Below are 12,651 nucleotides of genomic sequence, written 5' to 3' on the forward strand. Positions count from 1 at the left end.
TCCTTAGGAATTGAAACGATATCTCCCTGTTGTTCTGAATTCACCAGCTCAAACGACATCCCATCTACCTAATCACCATTGAAAATATAATGGACTGCTTTTCTAGAACATCATAACTCAATGATTCCAACTTCAAGTTAAGGATATGAGCCTTAACATCCACCTCTTGGCTGCAAGCCACTTCTGAATTTTCTTCCTCGGTAGCAAGTGAAGCATGAATTTCCACTTGTTCCTCATCTAAGTTGGATATTTGCAAATCAAACTTTTCCACATTGTGGTCCTCTTCTGCTATGTCCACATCATTAATGGGCACTTGCTCCTCCATTTCAAATTTCTCTATTTTCTCTTGAAACGATATCTCCCACTTCTCCCATATTTTATCCAGCCTTTCCTCGTATCTATTAAATGCCCTATCAACAATTTCACAAATGCCTTGTTCCAAATCCCTTAACTTTTGTTTCCGAGATTGCTCGTCCATAATCAGAAAATATAGGAACAAGGAAAGAAAGGTAAGTAAGAGTCAAGATTTTCAAGAACAGGGTTTGAACCAAGGAATTATTTCCAAAACCTAAAATAGAGTTTCAGAGTGAGAAATGGAAAGAATTAAAGGAAAGGGAAATGCTGGAGTATTTATCTAAATTTGTAACACTAACAAATCAAGAAAGAAGAGTTGGGAAGAGGAATAGAGAGAAACTAAAGAAATCATAAGAAGAAGAGATAGAAAGAGGATCAGAAATTTAAAAAAAAAAAAAAAATTGAAGGAAGAAGAGATTTTATTTCAAGTAATTCTTGGAATTTCAAGAAGAAAGGATGAAGAAAAAGAATAGGGTTCTGTCGAGAAGAAGAAACAGAGCAAGAAACAGAAGGGAAAGAAAAGGAAAAATTTTCTGGGAAAGAACGGAAAGAAATCTCGGATATGAAGGAAGAAGAAATAGGGAAGAAGAAGAAGAAGAAGAAAAAACCCTAATTCCAAGTTACAGATCTAGAATATAAGATATTGAGAAGAAATTGAAAAGAATTAGGGAAGAGATAAAAGACCAGAGTCGGATTAGAGAGAAGAAAGAGAGCAAAGGAAAAGAAGCGAGGAAGATAAGAATAGAAAGAAACCTGGTATTTAAAAGACTATCATTGATCTACCATTGAAGAAGCATTCTAGTTGTTGCTCACTGATCAAAGGGCTCTAATACCAATTTGTTAGTATACCTCTGAGTTAGGGTTCTGCCTCAAATAATAACGAGAAAGTATATGAGAGAACGAAAGAAATAGAGATGAGAAGTAGAAGAAAGAAGATAAGAGAATAGAATAGATAGGGATGGGAAGTAGAAAGAAAGAGAGAATTATAGATAGAGAAGTAATTCTTGTATTATTGAATTATTGGCTGACCCAATTAGTTACAATGCTACCCTATTCATACAATATTTTCCTCCCATACATTCTCACAATTCTTATTCCCCTTATTATCATAACATAACCCTTTCCAATCTAATTCCCATATCTTCAAATTTATCCAAATATTCCTCTATAGTTCTCTCTTGCCTAATTCTCATAAACTCCTCCATTATATCTTCAAACCCTTCCTCATCAAATCTGCTACAAATCTCCCTTCCAAAATACACCCAATCATGAGATCCAGCCCCTTTTATCCAATTGTGATACCAAGCATCTGCCTTATCTATTAAAAACAAACTAGCAATTCCGAACATTTGATCTTTAGGTACCCCATACGCCTCAAAGTATTTAATACATTTTCTAATCCAAGCCCTAGGTTCTTTCCCTTCAAATGTAACTAACTTCATTTTAGGCAATGTTTTCAGCATGCCTTCATTTTCAGCTATAGATCCAGCACAGTTATCCCCCTTCTGCACTTGATTTCCAGTCTCCTTAAGCTTGGGGAATTCGTTTTACTCAGAAGGCAGCAACAGAGGTTCCAGCTACATCATTTTCTCCAGAATTATTTCCCTTGCTTTAAATTTGGAGAAAGTGCTGATCAAATTACGTTTTAATTCATTTTAATTCGAGCTTATATAAGTGATTAACTTACTTTACATATCAAGATTACTAGCTAATTCAATGTTGCAAACCAACCACTTATATTCACCATTTAATTTTTGTTCATTTCTAATGTTGGACTTGGATTTCCAACGCTTTTTCCTCCCATGGTAACCCCAAACAAGGATTTTATCTCCTCCATATTTGTATTCTGCTTAATTTCCTCCTTCAATTCAGCCTTATCCTTCTTTGTCGTCTCCTGTATAACACTAATATGCTCCTCTAATTCAGCCAATTTAGCGGAATTAGCTGAATCTTGAGTAACTACCCCAGATCTGGTCATCTTGCGACTATGAGAAACAAAAATTACAGACCTAAGCCCCTTGCAACCTTGCTTTGATAACAAATTGTTAGGTATCAGCCTAACTCAATCTCTGGAATACAGAGATTGTGAAAGAAATAGAGAATAGAGTAGATAAGAAGAGAAAAGAGATTAGATGATAAGAGAAATAGAACTTGAGAGAGAAGAAGTAATCTGTTATTGATTCAGTAGAAGAATGAATGAATACAACTGAGAATCTCTCTTTATACACAAAAGCATAAATGCCTCATAACCTCCTCTCAACAACTAACTAATTCAGTCAAACCAGCTGACTTCCCTAACAATATTTCCTTCCAAAATACTCCTTATCCGACCCTATTATTATTTCTCCTCTTCCTTTTGTAGTATGTAACAGAGGAGTGTTGTTCAAACTTCAAGCATGAGTCCTTGCAGCAGCTGATGCATAGGAAGGGAAATGACTTCCAGTCACCATTATTTTGTGTCAATTGTTGGAACAAGCTAGTAGTGATGTATTTCATTCTAATGGAAGGGCAACCTTACATGCAGCTACCAAAGGTAACTTTCATCCTACCATTCAAAACTTTATTGATCAATACCCTCAAATATTTTGCTGAACCAACTTCCTTGCCACCCTTTGGAAGTCATAATCACAGTATCCCTCTACAACCTGATGCTAAACCTATAAATGTCAGACCTTATAGCTATCCCATTATTAAAAAAGAGAGATTGAGAAGTTGGTGACTGAGATGCTGGATTCCATAGTTATCCAACCTAGTTCTAGCTCATTTTCTTCCCCTGTTTTACTTGTTAGGAAGAACGATGGGACGTGGAGATTTTATATTGATTACAGGAGATTGAATGAACATACTATTAACAACAAATTCCCAATTCCTATTATAGATGACTCGTTGGATGAATTGTATGGGGCTAAAATGTTTTCTAAGATTGATTTGAGAGCTAGGTACCACCAAATTAGAATGGATCCCCTGACATTCCCACTGCATTCAAAACTCACAATGGGCATTTTGAATTTACAGTCATGCCCTTTGGGTCGACTAATGCCCCCACCACCTTTCAAGCTCTAATGAACCACATTTTCCAATCATACCTAAGGATGTTTGTTCTTTTATTGATGATAAACTCATCTATAGTCCAGACCTGGAATCCCATTTGCAGCACTTGGAATCTGTGTTTAAAGCATTGAAGGAGTAGCAACTTTTTGGTAAAATGTCAAAGTACTCTTTTTGTTCAAAATTCAGTGGACTAATAAGGGCACATCAGTTTAGAACAGGAGGTGATGTAGAACAAAGGGAAAGAATCAAGAAGAAGAGAAATCAACAACCAATCCTTGAAAAAGAGAACTAATTCTCAATGATTTTATTTAATCTCAACAATAATCATAATCCAAAGCTACTAAATAATATAAAATTAGCTCTATTTATAGAGCTTACAACCCTAATCAATATAGGAATAGAAATCCCAATCAACTCTAATTAGAAATACTAAATAAGATAAACTAAAAAATAATAGACCTAGTAATAATAAATTTCCTAAATAATAAAAACTCTTTAAATTTCCTAATTCTATAGTAATTAAAATTCCTAAATAAAATTTAAAACTTCCTATTCTGCATTGTTCTACCTTGGTTGGAGAAAACTCATCCTCGAGTCTTGAAGTGCTGAAGGATCACAAACCAAATGAGAAGAACACACAATACTATCTTCATGTATGGTAGCAGCAAGATTGACTTGAAGAAGTTTGCACTCTCTTTTTTATTCTTGGAAACATCTAGATAGATAAAATCAATTAGAACAATAGTTAAAATGTCCTTTAACTTAACAGAATCTTCAATTTTCATTGATTTGTTCATTGAATCTTCTTCATTCCCAAAATATATCTTCCTCAAGCTTTGCTTATGCAGTTCTATCAACTTCTTGCTCTTGAATAGGCTCTTCAACAAGTGAATGTTCAAGACTCGAATCTTCAGATTTTTCAATCTCATACTCTTCAAACTTAGTTTCTCCAGGTTGCTCTTCTTGTTCCTCATTCTCATCTTCAAGCTGCTCTTTGAATTCTTCTTCTTGTTCATCTTCAACATCAAACTTTTTGCCTTGATTTATATTTTGAATTTCTTCTTTAAGTCCCTGCAAAGCTACTGATAATTCATTAAACTCTACTTTTGATAACTCACTAAGCTTTACTTTGGGGAACTTATCAAGCTGTGCATTTATACTTGAAATCACAAGTTCTTTCCTATATTCTTCAAGCTCTCTTTCCTTAACTTGTAAGAATTATTGTAAATCTTTATATTCCCTTTCCTTATCTAGTAAAATCTAACTTCTCGATATTCACCATGTAAGAAAAAACACCTTTCACGATCACGTCTATAACTACAATTATCTATCCAATGACATAAAGATAATAATTAACCCTTATAAAATCCAAAGTCATGGTTAATTTCTTCAAGAACATTTTAGCAGTAATTAATCTCCTCTTCTAACCTTTTAATATAAGTTTTTATGGCATTTGATGTAAGAAAACATACCTTACTTGAAGACAAAACTCAAAATTCAGCTTTTAAGAGTAGCTTCTGTTGAAAACGCGCTACAAAATCAGATCCAAGATGTCGAACCTAGTAAGGAAAGAAACTCTTAAAATTTTGCTGATGTGGCAGTGATAACATAGTGATGATGGTAGTTGATGTGGTGTTGAAGAGGCAAGTTGATGTGGCTATCTGATGTGTGTTGTTGCTCGGGCCAAATCTGTAGCTTGTAGGCTCACAATAAAGCTGGGTGAGCTCGTTGGGTGTGGAAGCTTATCCGAATACTCAATCCATTGGGTTAAAGCTCCAAAGGTGTCGAACTAAAGTTCCAACAACGTGTAGAGATAGATCGGCTGACAACGAGTTACTGGGTTTTTCTAGTTTTTGACTTCTTTTTTTTTTCTGAACTGTCAGCGGCAAGGAAAATTTTCAAAGGAGAAAAACACCAATGGGAATCTAAGGAATGGGAATTCTTGTAATTTTACAGAAAGCGATAGAAATTTGGCTTGATTTTAAGCTCTAATACCAAAATTCTTGTATAACAAAGGGAAATGATCAAGAAGAAGAGAAATCAAGTATCAATCCTTGAAAAAGGGAACTAATTCTCAACAATTTTATTTAATCTCAACAATAATCATAATCGAAAGCTACTGAATAATATAAAATTAGCTCTATTTAAAAAGTTTACAACCCTAATCAATTTAGGAATAGAAACACTATTCAACTCTGATTAGGAATACTAAATAAGATAAACTAGGAAATAATACATCTAATAATAATAAAATTCCTAAATAGTAAAAACTTTTTAAATTTTCTAATTCTAGTAATTAAAATTCCTAAATAAAATTCAAAACTTCCTATTTTGCATTAGAGTGTGTCTACAAATCCTAAGAAAATTAAGGCTACGGTATCTTGGCCTAATCCTACTTCTGTTAAGGAATATAGAAATTTTTGGGTTGATAGGAGATCAATAAACCTCTTACAAATTTGTTGAAGGAAGATAGTTTTCAGTGGAATGATGAGACTTAACAAGCCTTTAATTCCTTAAAGACTGCTATGTCTTCTGCCCCTATTTTGGCATTACCGAATTTTGCTCAACCCTTTATAGTTGAGACTGATGCTAGCAGTTATGGGCTGGAGGCTGTATTGCAGTAAAATGGGCACCCTATTGCCTATATATCTAAAGCTTTTAGGGTTAGGAATCAAAGTATTTCTGTATATGATAAGGAATTGTTGGCAATCACTTTTGTAGTCACTAAATGGAGGCACTACCTTGAGCAAGGTCCCTCTTTATCAAAACTGATAATGAAAGTATCAAGCATCTTTTGGAGCAAAGGCTTTATACCAACCTGCAGCAAAAGGGTATACGTATATCCAAGCTTTTGGGTCTGGATTATAACATGTTGGATAGAAGAGGGATAGAGAATAAGATGGTTGATGCCTTGTCTAGAAGGCCACATTCAGCTACTCATCATTTAACTGCTATTCATCATGCGGACTTCCTATGGATGTGCGATTCCAGTTCGGTTTGGGGTCTGCCTAGGAATCGGAACCGAACTGAAATTTTGGTACGGTTCCACTTTAATTCTTTATTGTTTTGGTTTCGGTCTGGCATAGTTCTTAATTATTCGGTTCCAATACGGTTCGGTATAGTTCCCATTCGGTTCTCGATTTTTAAAATAATTTTATGTAATTATTTCTTTAAAAAGTCATGCTTAAATTAACATTTAAGTTTGAATTGGGTTATTAATATATAATATCTCATATAATATATCTTTTAACTATTTCTAAATTATATAATATTTAACTATAAAATACATATTTATAAATAAGAATTATAAGGTAATTTAATGTATTTATAACTAAAATTATTAAGAAAATATAGAGAAATAAAATATAATATTATGTTGTATTTAGTTTATAATTATATATATATATATATATATATATATATATATATAATTATATATAATTTTATTGAAGTTATATAATACATCTAAAAAACCATAAAAAAAATATATGTATATATTAAGTTCTCGATTCGATTCCGATTCAATACAGTTTCGATTCGGTTTCAATACAGTTTCGATTTGGTTCTTGGCGAAAAACCAAAACCAAAACCAAAACAAAATATCAAAATAACTTTTGTTCAGTATGGTTCCTATCAGTTTGGTATGATTCTTCGGTTCGGTTTAAGATCCCAAGAACTGTGCACCATCCTAGTAGTTCCTACTTGGATGACTAATGTGCTTGATAGTTATGCCAATAATCCTAAAGCAACGGAATCAATTACTCAACTGTCATTGGATAGCCATGCTCATTCTACGTTTCAATTGATGCAAGGTCTATTGTATTATCAGACAAATAGTATTGGGATCTATTGAGATTTGAGGAAGCAATTTTTTGCATAATATCATGACAATGCTATGGGAGGTCATTCAAGTACTCATAACTCTTATGTGAGGCTTCAATGACATTTTTATTAGCCTGGTGTGTATGCTGAAGTGGTGCAATGGGTGCAACAATGAGCTGAATGTGCTAAATGTAAAGGCTTAAATTATGCTACCCTCGGTCTGTGGCAACCTTTGCCTATTCCTTCTCAAACTCGGCAACATATTACCATGGATTTTATTGAGCAGCTTCCTAAATCTTGGGGGAAGAATACCATTTGGGTGATCGTCTGTAGGTATACTAAATATGGCCATTTTATTGGCCTTACTCAACTGTAGCCAAGGATTTTGTGGATAACATTCACAAACTTCAAGGTGTTCCTATTACCATTGTTTCAGATAGGTCACAGGGAAAAGCTGTTTACAAGTGTGATTTGGAAGGAATTCTTTAAGCAATTAGGCACTACCCTTCCTCACAGTAGTGCTTGTCACCCTCAAAGTGGTGGACAAACAGAACGTTTGAACCAATGTTTAGAAAATTATTTGAGATGTATGACTCATCAACATCCTAGAGCTTGGTATTAGTGATTGTCTCTTGCTGAGTGGTGCTATAATTCCACTTCCCATTCAGCTATTATAATGACACCTTTTGAAGCTTAAAACGGATATTATCCTCCAGCATTACCAGCCATTTCTTCCTTTGCTTCACCATTCCAGGTAGTTGACCAATTCTTCCTGCAGAGGCAACAGCTCAATGATTTTCTTAAAAGTGATTTGGAGCAAGCCAGGAATAGAATGAAGCAGCAAGCTAATAAGGGAAGGGTTGAGAAGGAATTTGCTGAAGGTGATATGGTGTATTTAAGACTCCAACCTTATAGGCAAACCTCAGTTGCCTTGAGAAGGACTTTGAAATTGGCTGCTAGATGCTATGGACCTTTCAATGTTCTGCAAAGGATTGGCAAGGTGGCTTACAAATTGCAGCTACCTTCTACTGCTGCTATACACCCCGTTCTCCATGTTTCTCTTTTAAAGAGGAAACTTGGAGAAAATATTGTGCCACAATGGCAATTGCAAGACATGGTGGAGATTAAGTTATAGTAGCTCCTAAGCAAATTTTCCAAACCAAAACCATTGCAATGAATGGTCAGTCTGTCCTTCAAGGGTTAGTCAAATAGGTTAACCTTCCTTTGGAAGATGCTATTTGGAAGGACCAGTCTTTTATTTAGGCCCAATTTCCCACATTCGTACATTCTTGGGGACAAGAAAGTCCTTAAAAGGGGCGTATTGTTACGCATAGGAGAAGGAAATATAGAAACAAGTAAGATTGATTTAATTCTGTAATTATATATATATATATATATATATATATATATATATATATATATATATATATATATATATATATTCTTCTGTTCTAGTAATTTCTCCTAATTTCTCTCTGAATAACTATTTTTAGGGTTCCTACCAAAAATGAGGTTTAATGGAAAGTTGGGAAGGTGTTTTCTTCTTCTTGCCTATGGTTGCAACTTACAGGCTCATCAAAGATAGAACCTACAAATGTCTTGAGTTTAAAGCACTCAGAAACTTGTAAAGAAGGACTTTGATAATCCATTTTATTTCTGTATGCCTTATTAAATAGCAACTGGATGGAATAACCACCTCCTGCAGAGAGGGGAACATGGAAAAACAAAGGGGAGGAATTATCTTCACTTTGGAATTGAAAATGCATAATAGAATAGAAAATGTAACAATCCAAAACCAACCAGGTCAAATAACTATGAGGCCCAAACCACTATACTCAAAATGATTGACTTTTTCTTTTTTTAAGTTGGGCTTAGGTTATAAACCATTTCAATTGGGTTTCTAGTGCTTAGGTTATAAAGTATAAACCCATTTCAATTTTCAATTGGGTTTTTGGTGCTTAGGTTATAAACTAAGATTACATAATATCACCCTTTTATTAGTTACAATTGCTAAGCCAAGACCAAACCCTTAGATATTATGATTCATTGGTGCCTCGAACAGCTACACCAGTTTCGCACAATTTTCTGAACGAGGTGACTCATAGCAAAACTTAAAGACCAAACCATTTGACCTAAAATAGTTAAACCAACTTTATTTTTTTGGTAGATGGGCTGAACTTATAAACCCATTTCAATTGAGCTTTCCCAACCAATATGAGATTCCACAGAAAATAAAAGAAATAGGATTTAGTAGTGGAAATGTCTAGGAGTGGGGTTCGACAAATTTCTTCCATGAACTTTCTGCAAACAGTAACAGGACATTACTTAATTAGCCTTCAGTCAGAGCAATAAAAACTTTGAATTCTGATGTGAACTACTATTCCACAAAACCAGTTGAGTATAAATGGCAACTATCTGGGTAAAATTCGGTCTCTAAACTAAACCATCAAATGTGCTACTCCTAAACGAATAACATCAGTCATCCATTTGGATTATAAGTTGAAAAATCACATATTACATATTTTTCATTTTAAGAATAGCAACAGTATTCCCTACAGTAAACAAATATAATACATTGCGCATGCTCAAGCATATAGATTTACATCTTCATAAACCATAGCAGATTATATTAACAACTCAACTTCAAGTTAATTAAACAACAACAGATGGCATACAATTATGGAGAAGAATTGGAAACCATTTTGAAGAATTGGAAAAAGATTTAAGATTATGGGGAAGAATAGAAGAGAAATTGAAATAGAGACAGTACAATTACTGATACCCAAGCAATCAACAATTAAATGCATAACGTACTCCGATTTTTCATCTTTCTCTATCTTAACGCTTGTCATCTGGATCGGCCTCCATCACAGGTTTAAGGGTACTGGAAACCCATCTAAATTGAGTGGAAATTATCGCATTTCATTGTGTCTATAATTGGCATTTTTATCATCAGGGTAGAACAGTCTCCGGACAGCGGGAACTGTGGCCGGAGAGAAGAAAGATGGTCGGGAAAGTCTCCTCACTAGAACGTTGGGGAAATTGGGAGAGAAGGAAACGAAGCATTGGGCGTTTGTAGGGTCTTCAAATAGAGGCACACGTGGGTACATGAATGTAGGTGCTTGAGCCGTAGGATTTGACGCAATGAATCCTGGCCCTTGTTGAGAAAACCTGGCACTTGTTGACTTCTGGTTTGATAGCATCTTCCAAATGGACAATTTCGTGAAGGATAAATTTCATGGCTCGAACTTATATAATTATAATAATATAATTTTTTAATTTTAAAATATAATATAAAATTTTTTAAATTTTATAAAGTAAAATTTATTTGATTTTTAATTATTAAATTTTTAATTAAAAATTAATGTGAATAGTTTCTGCATAATACTTAGTCAATATTTTTCTTTTCTCTAATTTAAAGTATAAAATTATTTTCTTCGTGTATAAAAAATTATTATGTTTATAGAGAGAAAAATAATTTAATTTACATATAATTTAAGAGAAAAAAGAGAAATATTGACTAAGTGACATGCTGAAACTGTTCAGATCAGTGTCTAACTAAAAAATTGGTAATTTGATGTTAGAAGAATTTTATTGTATAAAATTTAAAAATTAATAAGATTTTATGTTACATTTTTAAGTTGCATAGGGGTGTGTTAATTCCTTTTCAATTTTAATTCGAATCATAAAATTCTCAAACTTTACTTTAATTATCACTAAAATTCTTATAATATATTATTATAGATTTGTGACTTAAATTATAACTACATTTTACTCATTATCTTTCATCTTAAATAAATGTATCGTAATTATTTCCTAATTTTCTAGTTTTTTTTCGATTTATTTAAAATAAAATTATACTTTTATAAATGGTTTAATATTTTTATAAATATTTACAATTAATTATTTAATTTATCACATAAAAATATTATTTTTACATATTATTTTTTTAATTCGATTTTATATTAATATCTAAAAGATTTATGTCTAATTTATCCTAATTTCTTGGGTTTTATTTTAATGTAAGAAAAAAATTAATAACATATAATTATTTTACTTTATTTTGACAATATTTAAACCCTAATTAAGTATAAATGATTTTTTTATATAGTTTGATATTATATATAGTTTTTGTCTTTATTTTTTAAATTAGCAAAATAATATGTCCAATCTTAATTATTATTTAGTATATTTTGTATTAAAATTATTTATATATTAAATTAAAGTTTTAAAATTTTTGTGAGAGAAATTAAAATCGAGAGATAAGAGAGGTATATTTATCAAAGCTAAGGGATGATAAATGAAATTTAACAATAAGTTAACTTGGAAATCTGTAACAGTAGGTTACAGGGATTTTAATGATACTCAAATTGAAATTCAGGGATTTTTATAATATGAATTGAAATTAAGGTACATTACTGATACAATCAACTAAGTTGATGGACTATAAGTAAAATTAACTCATAAGGGTGAGATGGCAAACCCGAACTGCCTCTAACTTATTCAACTGGAAAATTTGGAATTAGTCCCTTCACCAGTTTGAGTGAATCAAATTCTAATTTAGACATGTTCGATGACAACTTCTAAGGCAATGTTTAGTTATTTGACATTAGTCAAAACAATACCTCCCTTATTTATAATAGTGTTTATAGATTAAAAGAGCAGTTTATGAAAATTACCCCTCCTAACTTTTAAAAAGGTTGAGGGAACGTTTTAATCATAATCAATAAGATATCACTATTATTGTATTTAACAATTGATATAATATAAAATAATTAGTTAAAATAATGTATCACCTCTCACAGACATGATATTTGACTTGAAATCTGTGGGTGGCATCACTTGGCATGAAGCAAAGGATCATCGACTAGAATCGCATAAAATGCACCAGGTAATACCCAGGAAAGATGGTGGAGTCACATTGATCTCTCTTAAGTACCATCTCCTTAGATAGTATTTCCTAGACATGTAATTTATAAATTCTTAATAGAATCAAGTCCACTAGTGAATACCGTCTTTCCATAACACTACCATGGTAGTAAGGATTTATATCACAAATGCATTGATAGACGAAAATTGCCACATGGGTAATAACTGGGATATACTCATTGTTTCTTTCGAGTGACATCTGATTGAGGCATTAACTTCCAAAGGGACAATCGAAGGGACTTGATTAATGCACGCAATTTTCCGATAAGGTCATTGATGGCAACTTACTCATTGTAGAGATTCCACAACTGTCATCATCATAGCTCAATATCTAAGTTTGGGATAGTGAATATGTATAAGGTATTAGGCATCCCCTGCGTCTGGTTTAATCTCGTTAATTCGAGTGTCAGCCTTCTACTAACGTTTCTAAAAATCTTGTTTATTATTCCTTTATCAAACTTCTTACCTAAAAATGATAAATTTTGACAACCATCT

General features: G+C 32.7%; 1 protein-coding gene across 2 annotated transcripts in view; it reads right to left on the reverse strand.

Annotated features, from left to right (window-relative positions):
* LOC110665661 (uncharacterized) overlaps positions 1-10,307 on the reverse strand; it is a 53,657-nt gene extending 43,350 nt beyond the window's left edge. For both annotated transcript variants that reach the window (XM_021825868.2, XM_021825867.2), the window contains exon 1: positions 10,042-10,307. In XM_021825868.2, coding sequence (XP_021681560.2) covers positions 10,042-10,054 — 13 coding nt within the window. In that variant the 5' untranslated portion in view covers positions 10,055-10,307. The remainder of the gene's footprint in view (positions 1-10,041) is intronic.
* Positions 10,308-12,651: the final 2,344 nt, after the last annotated feature.

Source organism: Hevea brasiliensis, chromosome 14 (assembly GCF_030052815.1).
Source record: "Hevea brasiliensis isolate MT/VB/25A 57/8 chromosome 14, ASM3005281v1, whole genome shotgun sequence".
Classification (NCBI taxonomy): Eukaryota; Viridiplantae; Streptophyta; class Magnoliopsida; order Malpighiales; family Euphorbiaceae; genus Hevea; species Hevea brasiliensis.